Source organism: Haliotis cracherodii, unplaced genomic scaffold, assembly GCF_022045235.1.
Source record: "Haliotis cracherodii isolate W230 unplaced genomic scaffold, xgHalCrac1.p SCAF_10, whole genome shotgun sequence".
NCBI lineage: Eukaryota > Metazoa > Mollusca > Gastropoda > Lepetellida > Haliotidae > Haliotis > Haliotis cracherodii.
Genome location: NW_027266265.1, coordinates 14,184,980 through 14,205,186, shown reverse-complemented (window position 1 = coordinate 14,205,186; position 20,207 = coordinate 14,184,980). Strand labels below are relative to the sequence as shown.

The following is a 20,207-nucleotide window of genomic DNA, read 5'->3' as shown; positions in this document are numbered from 1 at the left end:
TGACACAGACACACTGACATGCAGACATACTGACACAGTGACATACTGGCACGCATACTGACACAGACACACTGTCATACTGACATGTATACAGGCACATAGACACGAAGACATACTGACATACTGACACACAGATACACTGACAAGCATACTAACACACAGACATACCGACACACAGATATACTGACACACAGACACACAGACACACAAACACACAGACATACTGATGACCATTCACACAAACTTGCTTGCACACAGATCACACTGAGACACATTCACACACAGTATTGGAGTTAAAAGCAAGCCTTTTGTTTTGTATAAGTTAATAATCTGATCTTACAGGACTTCAATGAAACCAAAATAATTTCACAAGAGTGCTCCCCCTTGGGGATTCTTGGGGGTCAGAGGCGATGTTGTGGATCAGGTGGACATACTCAAGACTTGGTTGATAGGGTCTCATCGTACCCCAATGACGTGGATAGTTGCTCACTATATCAATCACTTGATACTCTGGTCCAGACTATTTTTACAGGCATAGATCTTGAACATGTGGCATTAAACAACAAACAAACAAAATTATGAGAATGCAAATGTTGCAAGATCTTATAGGCTAAGGAGAGCTCCATGACATGGTCACCGGCATGATAAGCCAGTCAATGTGGTTGTGATGTTGCAGTCCACGTCGGTCGTGATGTCCGAGAAGTTCAAGCAGGCCTACTGGAGACTGGCGTCCCTCATGGTGTCCGAGGTGAGTGATGGTTGCCCCGTTCTTGGTGCATCACGCCATTACAATAGGCTGTTATTGAATATATTGTGGTGATTTTGTTGTTAAATTCACTGAATTATTTTAAGTATTCCTGTCACCAGGTGACAATATATTCATGCTTTGGGGGAAATAATTGCAAAGGAATTAAATATATATATTCTTGAGTTTTGGCACCAGCAATATACTGATCTTATCCGTTTGTTTTTCTACCTTCTCCAAATTCAAATTATGAATATTGTTCAGATCTGTGGATAACTTTGATTGAAAGTCTACTTTATAATGTGGATTGAAAATCTACTTCATAATGTGGATTGAAAGTCTACTTCATAATGTGGATTGAAAGTCTACTTCTTAATGTCGATTGAAAGTCTACTATATAATGTGGATTGAAAGTCTACTTCATAATGTGGATGGAAAGTCTACCTCATAATGTGGATTGAAAGTCTACTTCATAATGTGGATGGAAAGTCTACCTCATAATGTGGATGGAAAGTCTACTTCATAACGTGGATTGAGAGTCTACATCATAATGTGGATTGAGAGTCTACATCATAATGTGGATTGAAAGTCTACTTCATAATGTGGATTGAAAGTCTACTTCATAATGTGGATTGAAAGTCTACTTCATAATGTGGATGGAAAGTCTACTTCATAATGTGGATTGAAAGTCTACTTTATAATGTGGATTGAAAGTCTACTTCATAATGTGGATTGAAAGTCTACTTCATAATGTGGATTGAAAGTCTACTTCTTAATGTCGATTGAAAGTCTACCTCGTAATGTGGATTGAAAGTCTACTTCGTAATATGGATGGAAAGTCTACCTCATAATGTGGATTGAAAGTCTACTTCATAATGTGGATGGAAAGTCTACCTCATAATGTGGATGGAAAGTCTACTTCATAACGTGGATTGAGAGTCTACATCATAATGTGGATTGAAAGTCTACTTCATAATGTGGATTGAAAGTCTACTTCATAATGTGGATTGAAAGTCTACTTCATAACGTGGATTGAAAGTCTACATCATAATGTGGATTGAAAGTCAACTTCATAATGTGGATGGAAAGTCTACTTCATGATGTGGATTGAAAGTCTACTTCATAATGTTGATTGAAAGTCTACATAATAATGTGGATTGAAAGTCTACTTCATAATGTGGATTGAAAGTCTACTTCATAATGTGGATTGAAAGTCTACTTCATAATGTGGATTGAAAGTCTACTTCATAATGTGGATTGAAAGTCTACTTTATAATGTGGATTGAAAGTCTGCTTCATAATGTGGATTGAAAGTCTACTTCGTAATGTGGATTGAAAGTCTTCTTTATAATGTGGATTGAAAGTCTACTTCGTAATGTCGATTGAAAGTCTACTTCATAATGTGGATTGAAAGTCTACTTCATAATGTGGATTGAAAGTCTTCTTTATAATGTGGATTGAAAGTCTTCTTTATAATGTGGATTGAAAGTCTACTTCGTAATGTCGATTGAAAGTCTACTTCGTAATGTGGATTGAAAGTCTACATCATAATGTGGATTGAAAGTCTACTTCATGATGTGGATTGAAAGTCTACTTCATAATGTGGATGGAAAGTCTACATCATAATGTGGATTGAAAGTTTACCTCGTAATGTGGATTGAAAGTCTTCTTCATAATGTGGATTGAAAGTCTACTTCATAATGTGGATTGAAAGTCTACTCCGTAATGTGGATTGAAAGTCTACTTTATAATGTGGATTGAAAGTCTACTTCGTAATGTGGATTGAAAGTCAACTTTATAATGTGGATTGAAAGTCTACTTCATAATGTGTCTTGAAAGTCTACTTCATAATGTGGATTGAAAGTCTACTTCATAATGTGTCTTGATTAGTGTCAGACAAACAAGTAGTTAGTTAAAATAAGTTTATTTTCCAAATAATCAGATTACTTTGACAAGCAAGATTACTATGATTACAAGATTACAAGATTACTATGACAAAACAAACAAGAAATATATAATGTATCTGCCATCCTCTTCTCAGGGTCGTATTCCGGATGAAGATCTCCTGTTCTTCCTCACCCACCAGGAGATTGGGACTCTCATCTCCACACGCTCCGCTCGTCTCATCATCAAGTACGTAGTCGACACTCCCCATCCAGGGCATGTGTGTGTATGTTTGTTTGTGTTTGTAGTTGTGTGTGTGGTTGTGTGTGTGTGTGTGTCTGTGTGTGTGGTTAGGGGATTGTGGTAGAGGGTATGCAGGGCTCGATGAATCAACTCATCCACTCGTATTGATGAGTAGCAGCATGTGAAGGGCAAAAATTTTTTTAAAGAAACACTCGACCTACCGAGCGAATACATATATTTCAATCGTGTCATTTCATCTCTAATAAGGCTGGGACGGGTAACTTGGGTACTCAGGTTGGGTGGGTCCTGAGTCGGACCCGGGTACCTTCAGTACTACCCAAGCCCGTGGTTAGTCACGTGATATACTGTTTAATGACAAATACTCACTATAGCTCAGTGGTTACACTACAAGTTGCTAATGTTTGCATTTCTTTCTGATGATGCACACATTCCTTTTGACTCGTGTATGTTTGAGTAAAGATAAAGCTTCAGTCAACATCAGTGTACGCATGATCTGAAACTATTTATTAAAGGGAGATAATTAAACAAATATCTTTGTTGTAAGCGACTCGTTACTGATACCAAAATATCAACGTGATGGTGAACATCTGATGATTGATTTTGTGAGGGAAATGGCTGACATAGGACATTTTTGAAAGGGGATGGTGGGGTTAATGACAAAAAACATGATTTAGTTAAAATCTTCACAGGCCTAGGGTTCCTCTTCAACCTAAGTTATAGTTTGGTGATGTTGCAATGATGAATTGTTCCGGTGTTAGATCGACTGTCAATAATTGTGCAGATTGTGGCGAAAAATAATTGATAGATATTATATACTTTTCCAAATGTACATCAACAATACCTTTAATCTGAAAGAATTAAGAAGTACATTCACCATCAATGTTCTTTGAGTATTTTCTTTTGTGGAATCAGATTCATAACATTTTAAATCATAGCAGAAACAGATCCACTGATATGCCAATACATAACAATTTGCAAATGATAGTAAATAGTCAATGATTTATTGGTTGGAGCAGACCAAGCTTGATAACCAAGTTAAAACTGATCCCCAGCTCTAGGAAAGGGATCTCCTTGTGTGTTTGAGCAAATATGACCAGCTGGGTCGGTAGCAGTGTATTTCACAAATTTAGAAAACATGCAAAACATTGTCAGTTAAGTTACCAGGATCATTCCAAAGATACCGTGGATGGTTTATCTGTTTTCACTGATTATTGATCTGTGAAGATCCGGGGTAGAACAGGTCTTCAGCTACCCATGCTTGCCCTAAGAGGCGACTATGCTTGTTGTAAGAGGCGACTAACGGGATCAGGTGGTCAGGCTCGCTGACTTGATTGATGCATGTCATCGATCTCAAATGCGTGGATGGATGCTCATGATGTCAATCACTGGATTGTCTGGTCCAGACTCGATTATTTACAGACAACCGTCATATAGCTAGAATATTGCTGAGTGTGGCATTAAACAACAAACATCACATCACATCAATGATTGTTATAAAGTCTGTTAAAACCCACAGTTAGGAGTGGCAGTGTTTAATCCGTCCTGTCTGCGCAGGGCTGTCAGGAGGAGACGTGTACATTCCAAGCAGATGACACTCAGGTTCCCCAAACTCAACGTTGGCTACCCTATACCTGTGAGTATCTCTATCCGTCAAGCTTCTTACAAAATGTGCATTGTACTTCCTACGTCTTCAGATGTGTATGTTAGTGCCTCCTTAGGGGCGGTCGAGTAGCCTAGTGGTTAAAGCGTTCACTCGTCACGCCGAAGACCCGAGTTCGATTCCCGACATGGGTACAATGTGTGAAGCCCATTTCTGGTGTCCCCCGCCGTGATATTGCTGGAATATTGCTAAAAGTGGCGTAAAACCATGCTCACTCACTCACTAGTGCCTCCTGAGGGTATTCACCCAAGAGGTGCTAACCAACTTATACCATATGGGCCACAGGCGTGATTCGCTTTATGCAAGGATGCAGAACATGGAACAATGCTTGATCCCCTCTTTCCGGAATCCAATCATCCAATCTCTGCATGTTGCATGTGCTTGTCATTTGGAAAATAACAACCTGCCAAAACTATGGCCTTAACACACCATAATTGAATACAATTAGAGGTTCTTATATGGCAGTTTTCATATCATACCCCATATCAATCCGAGACCCCCATATCAGCCCGAAACCCCCATATTAGCCCGAGGTATGATATGATAACCTTTTTATCATATACCCTAACATCAAAATGTGTACATTCATAAAACATCTCTAAATTCTGTGTATGTCCATAAAAACATGTTGACCTTCTTCGGAAGACTGTCATGGAAAAGTGAGCCGAGCAGACAATATACAAAGGGACATAACTCTAATTTCTTACCTCCTGGGCTGATATCGGTGGCCCATTTAAAATGTATTGATAACTTTAATAAGCCATATCAGCCCAGCAGGGGTTGTAATAGGGGCCTGGTTACTACGGCGATATTTGCTGATATATTTGCTAGTGAACAATCCCAATTAGCACCCCTTCTGATTGATCAATGTACATAAGACTTATTTATTTGCGTATAATACACACTCATGTGTTATATGCACCCTTAATTATGGGCAATTAAATTCTGGAAAAATATATCTGTCGTACATAAACATTTCAGGATGTCACTATAAACTATAAAATTTATCTTTCAACTCTGTTTTTTTCACCAACGTAATATTTTAATAAGAGCACCCTATTTTTAATTTTGAGAGTGCCCTTATTACGTCGAATACGGTATTACACCCCCTGTTATATTGAGTGTCTCTATGTTGGCTCTATGTTGGAATTTCAGAAATGTTGTAATTGAAATGTTTTCCTTCTACAGGGAGCTGTGTTGATAACAAGACTGACCTGTGAAGATCCGTGTTAGAACAGGTCTTCAGTGTCCCATGCTTACCGTAACAGGCGACTTAGGTTGTTAGGCTCGCTGACTTGGTTGATGCATATCATTGTATCCCAATTGTGTGGATCAATCCTCATGATACCAATCACTGGATTGTCTGGTCCAGACTCGATTATTTACCGACTGCTGTATATTGCATTGTGCAGCTTTAAACTACAAACAAACAAATGACTACCTATCTATGTATATGTAGATCATGCCGTGATGTCATGGGAAACGTGCGGTATTTGTCTGTAAACCTGTGGAAAGTCACAGTGTTATCATTATATTGTTGTCTCTCTTTAACCAGATCGATGACAGGAACAGAGAGGCCTCCTCGATCAACACTACAGATGTACTCAGAGGTGATAATGTTATGTACAATATTGGATTCAAAAATTCTTAAGATTTGTGGTGGGGAGTTTGGGAGGTTCCTATGGGTGGGAACATTGCTGGGTGTAGGGAGGTTTCTGTGGGTGGGAACATCGCTGGGTGTAGGGAGGATGCTGGAGGTGGAGAGGTTCCTGTGGGTGGGAAAATTGCTGGGTGTAGGGAGGTTCCTGTGGGTGGGAACACCCTACATTGGGTGTAGGGAGGATGCTGGAGGTGGAGAGGTTCCTAAGAATGGGGAGGCATCTGGGGATAGGGAGACTGCTGTATCCAGGGGAAAATATATATGAGTGTTCCTGTTGTGCAGTAACCATGGTAACACTGATCTCTGTGTCCAGGTATGCCAGTCAGCCAGGGTGAGGTGCAGGGCCCAGCCAGAATCATCACCAGACTTGAAGACGCTGGCAGTATACAGGTGAGAACATACCTGTGTGTTGTATACAGGTGAGAACACACCTGTGTGTTGTATACAGGTGAGAACATACCTGTGTGTTGTATACAGGTGAGAACATACCTGTGTGTTGTATACAGGTGAGAACATACCTGTGTGTTGTATACAGGTGAAAACATACCTGTGTGTTGTATACAGGTGAAAACATACCTGTGTGTTGTATACAGATGAGAACATACCTGTGTGTTGTATACAAGTGAGAACATACCTGTGTGCCTGTGACCTGTGTGTTCTATACAGGTGAGAACATGCCTGTGTGTTGTATACAGGTGAGAACATATCTGTGTCTTGTATACAGGTGAGAACATACATGTGTGTTGTATACAGATGAGAACATACCTGCGTGTTGTATACAGGTGAGAACATACCTGTGTTGTATACATTTGATAACATACAGGTGAGATCATATCAGTGAGATTGTATATGTGTATCACACAGATGAGAATGTAGATGTGTCTTGTATGATACCCAGTGTGTGTCTAGTGCCTATATTAATGTGTGTATGTGTTCCAGGCTGGTGACGTCCTGGTTGTGATGTGCACAGACGTGGGCTGGTCCCCCTACTTCCCCCTTATTGCGGGACTCGTCACGGAAATAGGCGGGCTGCTCTCACATGGTAAACACAGCAGGCATATGTACATGACACAGATTCATTACACCTTCAGTTGTGTTAGTTTATTCCAGCAATATTCCAGCACATCACTGATGACATGTGAAGCCCAATATCTGTTGTACTGCCCCACAATTTGGGTTGGTATCTATTGGTTGGTAGTGTTGTATGGAGAGAAGTTATTGTGGGCTACGTCTGTGGCTGGGTTGCCAGTACTCTGTGGGTTGCAAGTATTCTGTGGGTGAGTTACCAGTACTCTGTGGGTTGCCAGTATTCTGTTGGTGGGTTGCCACTACTCTGTGGGTGGGTTGCCAGTACTCTGTGGGTGGGTTGCCAGTACTCTGTGGGTGGGTTGCCAGTACTCTGTTGGTTGCCAGTACTCTGTTGGTGGGGTGCCAGTACTCTGTGGGTGGGGTGCCAGTACTCTGTGAGCAGGTTACCAGTACTCTGTGGGTTGCCAGTATTCTGTTGGTGGGTTGCCACTACTCTGTGGGTTGCCAGTACTTTGTGGGTGGGGTGCCAGTACTCTGTGAGCAGGTTACCAGTACTCTGTGGGTTGCCAGTACTCTGTGGGGCTCCAGTACTCTGTGGGTGGGTTGCCACTACTCTGTAGGTTGCCAGTACTCTGTGGGTTGCCAGTACTGTGTGTGTGGGATGCCAGTACTCTGTTGGTTGGTTGCCAGTACTCTGTTAGTGGGTTGCCAGTATTCTGATTCTGTGGGTAGGTGGCCAGTATTCTGTGGGAAGCACCGCTGGTTTTCAAACATTCACTGACTGAGGACATGTTACATTTGTTTGATTATCAGTTGTTTACGGCCTCACTCAGCATGATTCCAGCTACATGATGGCAGCCGGTAAATAATCAAGTCTGACAATCCAGTGATTGATATTATGAGCAACAATCCATGCGACTGGGGTACCTGGACAGGCCATCAAACGAGTTACTAAGCCTGACCACCTGATCCAAAGGTCGCCTCTTACCATGAGCATAAGCTGCTAGGACCAATTCCAGCCCACTCTGGGGGGTACTCAAAGCTGTTGTTTGTTGTATAAAGTTCCATGACATTGTAACCTGACCTGCTGTTGTTTCTGCCAGGGGCCGTGGTCGCGCGGGAATATGGCATCCCCTGCGTTGTGAATGTGGCTGACGCAACTATAAGGATAAAGTCAGGTGAGTCTGAGTTATATCCGGAATCAGAAGACAGTACAGTGTCTTTAAATAGGTCTTCTGATGCTAATGAACTGCTGAGTGTAACGTCATGTTTGCAATTATAATGTTAGTGTGTGTGTGTTTGGGAAGGGACTCCGAACTGACCAGTCCTTGGTTATCCCCTTAATGCCATATACCAGATTTACAGGCAGGGGAACAAAAAGTACTATATTTTAACGTCTTTTGGCATGGCACAGCCAGGGATAGACCAATGATCTTTCTCATTCTTGAGGCAGACACTCTACCACTAGACCATGGAGGTGGTCAATGATTCTGATGAGCATCTGCAACTTCCCTAAAATGTTGCATTAATACTTAGTTCAGGACTACCTCAGTGGTCCAATTGTAGAGCGTCAGCCCGGAGAGCGGAAGGTCTGGGGTTCGATCCCCGGTCGCGTCATACCAAAAGATGTTAAAAGATGTCCTTGTTGTTACCCAGGGGTTAAAACAAGGACTGGTCGGCTCGGAGTCAGTATACTGTGTCTGAGTGGGGTATTCATGTTAAACTGCAGCATGGTATCTCAGTGAGTTCAAGCAGCCACACAAACACACACACGTACATGCACGTCACTATAAAAGTGCAATAATCTTGGACGTGATGGACCCCATTTCACCTCACCTAGATAGTTCAGAATAAAGAAAGACCCTCACTCATTCAGATGTGATATTTTTACTCCGGTAAGATACGTCACTCCTTCAAGATCTGACAATCCCTCTATAAAAGGTCATGTCAGGTGAACATTCAGTCAGTTAAACGGTGGAAATCTACAACCTCAGAGTCAGAGTAGTTTGTCTCGAAAACACGATATAAACAGGCAGTTCCTAATGGAGAATAATAAAGGAAGCACAGTCAGGAATATGTTTCACCCTGGGTTTTTTCTAAGTGCCATGGCATGAACAGTGAAAAGGGTGAGCTGTCATGGGAACATTTGTTCCTTGTGTTGGTTTGCTTTTGTTCAGACCAAAGTTTCAGAATCAGACAGGCAGTTAGGAAATTTACCAATCAGAAACTGCAACTGAAAATACATTGTGTTGATAACATTAAAAAGTTAGTTTGACAGTGAAGCAGAATATTTGAGAAACTGACTTCTGAATGGCTCATCTGATGGCTTATGCATGCTTCATATTTAAAGAGGGGCGGTGGGTAGCCTAGTGGTTAAAGCGTTTGCTCATCACCCCGATGACACGGGTTCGATTCCTGACGTGGGTACAATGTGTGAAGCCCATTTCTGGTGTCCCCTGCTGTGATATTGCTGGAATATTGCTAAAATATTGCTAAAAGCAGCGTAAAACCATACTCACTCACTCATATTTAAAGATTTGGTCAGAATTAGCTTGTGGTTCATCTCAGCCTATGAGGGGTTGGTCAGATCCTGAAGGTCAGAGGTATCGACGTATGACTGACTGATCCTGAGGCATCTCGTCCTTTGCTTCATCACAGGTGAGATGCTGGCCCTGGACGGAGTCCGGGGGACGGTGAAGAGGCTGACGACACAGTAGCCGAGGGGTTCGGCCATTCCTCCACGTCTTACCTTCTCGTCACCCAGGACAGATCAATCATCTCCAGGGGAAACACAATCGCAAACAAAAAATCTGAAGACCTAATTTGAAATTCAGTTATATTCACCAACTCCCTTGTGTAAGAATTATATTTAATCTTTTTATCCTGGAACGGCCATTGTGAACAAAGAAATGATACAAACCATATGATCCAAAGTTTTGCCATTGTGAACAAACAAAGAGTATTCCTCCATCATCTATGAATACATATGTTGCTATTTGTGACCAACGATTCAAGTGACGGGCTGGTTCTAGCCAATGGGAAGCAAGCAAGTACTCGGACCATTTTACAAAAACAACAACGCTTCTCACTTGACATGATACTGTATACAGAAAACTACATTTATAACAGGCTTATAACGAACTGACAGATATAACGAACTTTTCATTTGGTCCCGGCCATTTGCTGCATATTTTATCATATAAAGAGCTGCTCAGGTGTCACCATGAATCTGCCAATCTAAACATCTGCGGTTGTGCGCGTCTGTTCAAAGCCGCAAGAAACAATTGAAGGCAACTGATTTACTCTTACGTACAGACACCTTGTCCTCACATTACACCCTCAATTAACAATAGTAACACAGTGATTAGGCTATAGCCTCTGAAGTGGAGATATTCTGTGTATAAAATGCAACAACTAGAGTGAGGAAATTAAACCCAACCCTAGGACGATCAGCAGCTATCACTAAAATTCAAACTACCTGGGACAGCTGGGCCCATACATACACTGATGGATCCAAGAATCCTATCAACAACAGTGCTGGTTACTTCTCCATATCCACATAGTCCCAATCAGACATTTTGTACCCGTCTCTTGAGAACTACAGTGGGTCCCCGGGTAGTAAATTTTGTCTTGTCCCAGCCCTAATTCATAGTCTTCACTAATCCCTTCTATTATCACTTGCTCAAAAGGTATGATAAATAATATGTCCTTTAAACTATAGTTACCTCATTTGTTCTTTTGTCGATATATATGTGATATGTGTTTCCTTAACTTCCACGACTTCCACATTTTTATACCGTGTTTATGTCTGATGAAGTGGAATTGCCTGATGATAAACAGGATTATTTCTTTCGTCATTGACCAATATTTCAGGTGAGAACAATATAGTGGTTCAACTATTTTGTACTTGATCATCCATTATTTTCGTATGATTATTTACAGGTTGTCATCATATAGCAGGAATGATGTGAAGTGTTATGCAAAATAAACAAAATATAGCTTTATGAAAACAACAAAAATACGTTTCAACAATCATAAGAAATCTTCTTAGAGCAACAAACAAAACAATTATTGCATGTGACCAATTGCTTTATTTTTGAGCTATAGGATAGATGAAAATATATTGAAATAAAAAAATTGACAGAACCATGTGGTTACCCGGATCTCTGTCATTGTTATATTTTTTACACTTTTAAGCTTGGATTCATGTAGTACCATATGTAATGAATACTTGAAGGTCTTTTGACTCAATATTCTAATAAAGTATGATAAGAGTGGTTTGTTTGTTTGTTTTTATGCACAAAATACATGCACAGATTGGAGACAGAAGCGTGATTCGGATGTAGTTCCATACAGAGGATCATAACGCCCATGCTTGGACTTCATTCTGCTTAAAAGCCGGTCAGGTAGCCTAGTGGTTAAAGCGTTGGCTTGTCATGGCGGCTTGGCTTAGGGGGCAAATATTTGTACACGTATCAAGTTTAAGTTAACATTCACAAGGTTAAATGTGTTCTATAAGAAAATCCGGCTAAAACAAATTGCCTGCCTCCCGGATGGCTACGACACCACGTAAATACTGTTGAGTGTAGTGTTAAACAACAAACAACTTCAGATGAGCATAGAGTTTGTTTCCAGAACCTTGCTCTAAATCCATTCACATGCTTGGCAATACATGTATGGTATGCTCTGCAATACACCAATGGCTTCAGGGGGCCTTAAGTTTTAACACTCTTCAGGCCACGTTTTTTTTTTAATTTCATGTTTTACAGATTTATTCCAGCTTTCTCACACGTTTGTACGAACAACTGGATCTGTTGATCTGCTTGATGAGAACACAACCTTATTTAAACACAAAAAACATTTTATTGCAATTTTATATTCATGTATAAAAATCACCATCCCAATTGAGTTCAAACATAGAAATGTAGCTTCAATGATACCCAATGTTTTTGGGGAGCAATTTTCATAGAACAGTAATTCAGTCCCACATCTGAACCTCAAGATAGCATGACCTATGCATGTATAATTGTACAAAATCAGCATGCTCGCCACGTATACAGTTCTGTCTGCCATTCCTGGGAAACTTTCAAGACATATATTCCTGGCAAACTTTCAAGACATATTCCTGGCGCTTTTTACAATTGGTGCCAGTCAAAACGAACCAGCGCCAAAACGGATGAACCGATTTGGTCGTAAAGGCTCATTTTTCTGGTAAAACCGGACCACTGGTAGTCAAAACGTACCAGACCCGTGATGATGCGAGGTAGAATAGATCTTCAGCAACCCATGCTTCCCGTAAAAGGCGACTAGCTTGTCGTAAGAGGCGACTATCGGGATCGGGTGGTTATGCTCGCTGATATGGTTGATGCATGTCATCGTATCCCAATTGCATGAATAGATGCTCATGATGTCACCCACTGGATTGTCTGGTCCAGACTCGATTATTTACAGACTGCCGTCATAGCTGGAACATTGCTGAGTGCGGCGTTAAACAACAAACAAACAAACAAACAAACAAAACGTACCATGCATATGTCAGATTAAAACCGATGATCACATCTTCACTGTATCTCGAAACACATCGAACGAGAGTCTAACCCGACCAATGACATTGTTGTGTTTAATTATCTCATGCCTAAATAGGCAGAACAACTAGATTTCTGTGGACATTTTGCCAAATATTGTCGGATTGTATCGAAAAAATAAATTGTCCCCGTAAATTCAGGAGAGAAAAATAATGTGCTACAGACTGTTAACAAATCCGAAATTACTTGCCACAAAAATATAAGGCTCATGGTTTTAGATAAAAAATAAATATGTGGTTTTGTAGCTGTGGCTGAAAAAAATATATCTGATCTCGTCACTCTATCCACTAGATCACGGTGGCGGTCGACTACACTTTGAGCTGTCCATCAAGTTGTATTAAGTAGTGGAAAACAACCCCAATCTGTTCAGAAATCAATCCCGTCTGAGTCTGATGATGGGATGTCGAGAGGGGGACAGTACTTGATGGGACAGCCGGAAGGACAATCGAATGGGCATTCTTGAATATCCAACGGAATTTGACAATAAAAGTCTTCTCTAATATGATGGTTATACTTTAGGAATTCTTTAAGTCCGTCAGGTATTGGCAGTTTGTCTGATTTGGAACTAGGATATCTTCCAAGCATTTTGAATATTTTCCCCCTGCATATTGACTTCAAACTCCGTGGCTTGCGGCTCTCGTTAGTCAACCAGACACACACTTCGGGCATCTGAAATATTGCAACAGGCCATTGTCTCGACCAGATCCACCTTTCGTTGAGGAAGGAAGGCCTTATGTCCACTAAAAGCTTCACTAAGGAAAATAGTTTTTCATTTAGTGCCATGTAGAAGAAAGATGGCTTCCCACGCAGAGTGTCTATGCTACATCCGGCGTGAACAAGAGTGATTGCACAAGCCTCACTATGGAGCTTTATTGCCTGCTCTAATGGCGTCTCCTTCCACTTGTACTTCTTGTCAATCTTGTAGCCGTATTGAATGAGTATCTTGACCATTGCTGCATTGTGATGTTCAATGGCGATCGTCATTGCTGTAACGCCATGGGTGCTCTTGGCATGGATCTTGATCTGGTTCTCTAAAAGCACCTCGCAGATGTCGTAGCGCCGGTATGCCACGGCGTAGTGGAGGGCGTTCATGTTGTTGTCTGTTCTTGCCTGGATGTTGCACAGGGAGTTGATTAGGCATTCACAAATTGCTTTGTTGTTCAACTGAACGGCCCTGAAAAGTTTCAAAGAGTGGTTCAGTCATGAAAGTATTGAAGAAGTATCTCCACCTGACATGGAATCTAAACTCCGTGGATATAAATGAGAAGACGATAGTATCTACAGTATGGAGGTTAACCATCAATGAAGTATCTAAAGGGTTGAGAGGGGTTAAATTTAGCAATATTCCGTTAAGGAAAACAGACGAGGACCTGTCGGATCGTGAATAGGAATCGATAACCCCGCATGAGTGGGGTGGTATTTACGAACTTTACTGAAAAAATGCATCCTTACATTCTTAAGCTTAAAAACATCCCTACTTTTATAATAAGACAAAATATATTTGCCTGATTCATAGAGGTTATCACGCGAGTGTGTTTGGGGATGGTAAATATCCTGCATTAGGAATAAACATTGTATTTAGCGAGCCTTATCATATAATGTAATTCTTTAATTCTGTGCTTCAAAATCGCTTTCCCTCTCTCACAAACATTACCGAAACATTGCGAGTTTTCCTGGAATGCGCGCATTAATATTGATTACGTCACAGGGTAAGTGATGTGTCAGTCGGACACTGACAGTAGCCAATATAGTTCCAACAGAAATCTGTTTCTTATACAGTGGCGAAGCAACATATACGCAAAACAACAATTGTTTTTTAATTGCTTCTCGCGGCGATCCATCGGTCTGTCCGCTAGAGTAACTGCCCTTTGTCAAAGGGAAGCTACTCTAACCCTAGTCTATGAGACGTCATGACCACGGTCAGACGTTGTTGACAGTCGGCCTGACCAGTCATAACGTTAAGACGTGTAGTCAGATGTACACACAGCGACAAAACAAAACAAGGTAACAATTCAAACATATTTCGGCCATATCCAACTATTTTAATTTGTGGAGAAGGTTTCAAGCCGCAGAGGTCTCAAGCACAGATATGGCTACTGATCCCGCTTGGCTAGGCCTCGTGCCCTCGCAAAATTGTTTCGAGATTTAGCCTATATCTCCAAAGTTGCCAAAACTTATAAAATGCCTTAGCTACGTCACAGTTAGACACTGATTTTCAGTATATTAAACTGTTCTTTTGATAATGATAGCAATTATCCAGATTCCGGATGGTTAATTCTGACTCGATCGCCGAATGACGAGGGCGACGCCATATTTGTTTATAAACAGTGAAAGTAGTCCTACTTGACCTTTGATATTTGCATCTCTATCTGCATATGACCCCAACGGATATGGTTTTTATCCGTTGGCTTTATCCTGCCGAGAAACCTACCCATTATACAATAAATGTTGAATATGGGGATTTTGATAAATTTATTTAAATCCAGAAAATACTGGGGGAAAAATTGCCTCAGTTTTGCCCAAAACAAATCACTTGGATGTCATGAAAGTTGTTTCCGAAAGTACTATCCCTTAGGTTTGATTCCCTGTTGAAATGCCTATTGATATTATAATAAGTCATATCATACTTGATCAGCGGAGTTTCTGCTCCGACGCCAAAGCCGAGTCTGCGCATGTTGACGTCTGCTCCATTGTGGATGAGAAGCTTGACCACAGCGTCCGAGTTGCTGATGATCGCTCGATAAAGTGGCGCACAACCTGACGACATCATCAGGAATGTTACTTGCCCATTACAAACTCACCAAGACATAGCAACACCGACATATCCATGAAACCACTTTTATATCCCCAGTATGACATACATATTCGTTTGGCTCAACCTAATGCTGATAGATGATCCACATACATGTACCACTCTCCATGTCCACCTGGTGATGAGGGGTGACCCACCCATTCACCTCACACCCACCCGTTTCCTTGTCTTACTCGTACACCTCACACCCATCAGTCTCCTTGTCTAACTCGTACACCTCACACCCACCTGCTCCTTGTCTAACTCGTACACCTCACACCCACCTGCTCCTTGTCTAACTCGTACACCTCACACCCATCAGTCTCCTTGTCTAACTCGTACACCTCACACCCATCAGTCTCCTTGTCTAACTCGTACACCTCACACCACACCCACCTGTCTCCTCGTCCAACTCGTCCACCTCACACCACACCCATCAGTCTCCTTGTCTAACTCGTACACCTCACACCCATCAGTCTCCTTGTCTAACTCGTACACCTCACACCCATCAGTCTCCTTGTCTAACTCGTACACCTCACACCCATCAGTCTCCTTGTCTAACTCGTACACCTCACACCCACCTGCTCCTTGTCTAACTCGTACACCTCACACCCATCAGTCTCCTTGTCTAACTCGTACACCTCACACCCATCAGTCTCCTTGTCTAACTCGTACACCTCACACCACACCCACCTGTCTCCTCGTCCAACTCGTCCACCTCACACCACACCCATCAGTCTCCTTGTCTAACTCGTACACCTCACACCACACCCATCAGTCTCCTCGTCCAACTCGTACACCTCACACCACACCCATCAGTCTCCTTGTCTAACTCGTACACCTCACACCCATCAGTCTCCTTGTCTAACTCGTACACCTCACACCACACCCACCTGTCTCCTCGTCCAACTCGTCCACCTCACACCACACCCATCAGTCTCCTTGTCTAACTCGTACACCTCACACCACACCCACCTGTCTCCTCGTCCAACTCGTCCACCTCACACCACACCCATCAGTCTCCTTGTCTAACTCGTACACCTCACACCACACCCACCTGTCTCCTCGTCCAACTCGTACACCTCACACCACACCCATCAGTCTCCTTGTCTAACTCGTACACCTCACACCCATCAGTCTCCTTGTCTAACTCGTACACCTCACACCCACCTGCTCCTTGTCTAACTCGTACACCTCACACCCATCAGTCTCCTTGTCTAACTCGTACACCTCACACCCACCTGCTCCTTGTCTAACTCGTACACCTCACACCCATCAGTCTCCTTGTCTAACTCGTACACCTCACACCCATCAGTCTCCTTGTCTAACTCGTACACCTCACACCCACCTGCTCCTTGTCTAACTCGTACACCTCACACCCATCAGTCTCCTTGTCTAACTCGTACACCTCACACCCATCAGTCTCCTTGTCTAACTCGTACACCTCACACCCATCAGTCTCCTTGTCTAACTCGTACACCTCACACCCATCAGTCTCCTTGTCTAACTCGTACACCTCACACCCATCAGTCTCCTTGTCCAACTCGTTCACCTCACACCACACCCACCTGTCTCCTCGTCCAACTCGTCCACCTCACACCCACCTGTCACCTTGTCTAACTCGTCCACCTCATATCCATCAGTCTGACCCACCCGTTCATCTCGTTCACTTCATACCAATCAGTCTCCTTGTCCAACTCGTCCACCTCACACCACACCCACCTGTCTCCTCGTCCAACTCGTCCACCTCACACCCACCTGTCACCTTGTCTAACTCGTCCACCTCACATCCATCAGTCTGACCCACCCGTTCATCTCGTTCACTTCATACCAATCAGTCTCCTTTTCCAACTCGTCCACCTCACACCTATCAGTCTCCTTTTCCAACTCGTCCACCTCACACCACACCCACCTGTCTCCTCGTCCATCTCGTCCACCTCACACCCACCTGTCACCTTGTCTAACTCGTCCACCTCACATCCATCAGTCTGACCCACCCGTTCATCTCGTTCACTTCATACCAATCAGTCTCCTTTTCCAACTCGTCCACCTCACACCTATCAGTCTCCTTTTCCAACTCGTCCACCTCACACCACACCCACCTGTCTCCTCGTCCATCTCGTCCACCTCACACCCACCTGTCTCCACGTCCAACTCGTCCACCTCACACCCACCTGTCTCCTTGTCTAACTCGTTCACCTCACATCCATCAGTCTGACCCACCCGTTCATCTCGTTCACTTCATACCAATCAGTCTCCTTTTCCAACTCGTCCACCTCACACCTATCAGTCTCCTTTTCCAACTCGTCCACCTCACACCACACCCACCTGTCTCCTCGTCCATCTCGTCCACCTCACACCCACCTGTCTCCTTGTCCAACTCGTTCACCTCACACCCACCTGTCTCCTTGTCCAACTCGTCCACCTCACACCCACCTGTCTCCTCGTCCAACTCGTCCACCTCACACCCACCTGTCTCCTTGTCCAACTCGTTCACCTCACATCCAGGCTTCCTGAGTAGAACTTCTGCCAGCTTCTCGCTCCCGTGTTTGGCCGCCCACCTCCACGGAAGGACAAATTCGTAAATAATTTTCTCTGATGGTTAACAATCTCTACAAATCAACTCACATTGAAACCATGTACTGTTCCCAGTTATATCGTCCGGATAATCAGTCGACTTCTGTCGTTTAAATAAATGAAGACGTTTTGTATTCGCCCATAAGCGCGTTTACTGACCAACGAAATTTTACTGAAACAATTATGAAACACGGTATTATCATTAATATTTTTAGGGATACGTGTTCCTGTGAATAACATACTGGAAAATAATTAATTTAGAGTCAGGCGTTACACAAAAAGAAATATATGTTCGCTGTAAGTGCAGGATGTCCTGAAAAAAATGTGCTATGATAAACAAAATAAACAAAATAAACAAAACCTGCTCAGAGATAACATGCAGTCAGTCCCTTAACTCACCAGATTGCCCTCCTCCCTCTAACAGTTTCAGCGTTAACGTCAGCTGGTTTGTTCTTGGGCTTCAGCAGTAGCCACGCTGTCTCCTCGTCGTCGATCTCACTAGCCACCAACAACGCCGTGGGTCGCAGCGGATCCTCCACGTCCCTAACATCCGGGTCCTGCACGGTCTTGTTCTTCAGCATCATCCTCACCTTCTTGTGGTTCCGCGTCCTCACCGCCTGGAAGAAGTCGCGCACCGCGGGGTCTTGTCTCGGCTTCCTCTGCAGCATTGTCAGATTCTTCATTGAACCACTCGAGGCAAGCGTTCACTTCATTGTGTCGTCTTCAGATGCACTTTTATGTATGTATGTCTTCCACGTATGTGTGTTCAGGTCTTCCACGTATGTGTGTTCAGGTCCTCCATGTATGCGTGTTCAGGTCCTCCACGTATGTGTGTTCAGGTCCTCCACGTATGTGTGTTCAGGTCCTTCACGTATGTGTGTTCAGGTCCTCCACGTATGTGTGTTCAGGTCCTCCACGAATGTTTTCAGGTCTTTCACGTATGTGTGTTCAGGTGCTCCACGTATGTGTGTTCAGGTCCTCCACGAATGTGTGTTCAGGTCTTCCACGTATGTGTGTTCAGGTCTTCCACGTATGTGTTCAGGTCTTCCACGTATGTGTGTTCAGGTCCTCCACGTATGTATGTTCAGGTTCTCCACGTATGTATGTTCAGGTCCTCCACGTATGTGTGTTCATGTCCTCCATGTATGTGTGTTCAGGTCCTCCACGTATGTGTGTTCAGGTCCTCCACGTATGTGTGTTCAGTCCTCCACGTATGTGTGTTCAGGTCTTCCACGTATGTGTGTTCAGGTCCTCCACGTATGTGTGTTCAGGTCCTCCACGTATGTGTTCAGGTCCTCCACGTGTGTTCAGGTCTTCCACGTATGTGTGTTCAGTTTCTCCACGTATGTGTGTTCAGGTCCTCCACGAATGTGTTCAGGTCCTCCACGAATGTGTGTTCAGGTCCTCCACGTATGTATGTTCAGGTCATCCACTTATGTGAACTACCTTCAGTCTAGTCCTGGCTAGCCTTTGCCTTGAACGTGCCAATCCATCCGAATCTCAGTCTATATTTCTGGAGATAAAATAGTGAATATCAGCTGCATGGTTGAATTAGAAATAGTGACACACACACAGTCGTGTAATACTATCTACACACATAGGTAGCGTTCAGGTGAGCTACAAACGGTCTAGTCATGTCTAGTTATCTACATGGGCGTGGCTAGCCGTCATCATCATATGCCGTGGATCTGGAGACAGGCGGGGTATACATACATCCGTTCAAGACAAGGGACTGAAACGTACCAATCAGTTAACAAGCCTTTAAATAACCGGACCTAGGGCTTACGTACACACTTATCGCTTCAATTATCGCACAGTTCAATTGTCCGGGTCTACACAGTTCACGTTTTGCTACTATATTGGGTCAGCTTGTTCATCACGTGAAACAGACATTTGCATAATGGAAGTCAATCGAGCAGTCCCCCTTGAAGAACCGAACAAAGTACACTGAATGAAACATAATAATGACCGATCTGCGTGTTCGAGCGCAATGGGATAACGGTACATGTACT

At 43.0% G+C, this 20,207-nt stretch overlaps 2 protein-coding genes across 2 annotated transcripts in view; one reads left to right on the top strand and one right to left on the bottom strand.

Annotated features, from left to right (window-relative positions):
* The window catches only part of LOC139447074 (rifampicin phosphotransferase-like), a 43,788-nt gene extending 33,406 nt beyond the window's left edge, over window positions 1–10,382 (top strand). The window contains exons 35-42 of the mRNA XM_071228231.1: window positions 677–748; window positions 2,787–2,878; window positions 4,448–4,526; window positions 6,109–6,163; window positions 6,527–6,603; window positions 7,153–7,255; window positions 8,346–8,420; window positions 9,901–10,382. Coding sequence (XP_071084332.1) covers window positions 677–748; window positions 2,787–2,878; window positions 4,448–4,526; window positions 6,109–6,163; window positions 6,527–6,603; window positions 7,153–7,255; window positions 8,346–8,420; window positions 9,901–9,959 — 612 coding nt within the window. The 3' untranslated portion in view covers window positions 9,960–10,382. The remainder of the gene's footprint in view (window positions 1–676; window positions 749–2,786; window positions 2,879–4,447; window positions 4,527–6,108; window positions 6,164–6,526; window positions 6,604–7,152; window positions 7,256–8,345; window positions 8,421–9,900) is intronic.
* A 1,790-nt stretch (window positions 10,383–12,172) lies between these two features.
* LOC139447063 (putative ankyrin repeat protein RF_0381) lies at window positions 12,173–19,050 on the bottom strand. Its single transcript, XM_071228221.1, has 4 exons — window positions 18,595–19,050; window positions 18,091–18,179; window positions 15,455–15,584; window positions 12,173–14,001 (listed from the first exon to the last, which is right to left on the bottom strand). Exons 1-4 carry the CDS (start codon window positions 18,876–18,878, stop codon window positions 13,194–13,196), a joined length of 1,311 nt encoding a protein of 436 aa, XP_071084322.1. The 5' UTR covers window positions 18,879–19,050; the 3' UTR covers window positions 12,173–13,193.
* Between the last annotated feature and the right edge of the window lie 1,157 nt (window positions 19,051–20,207).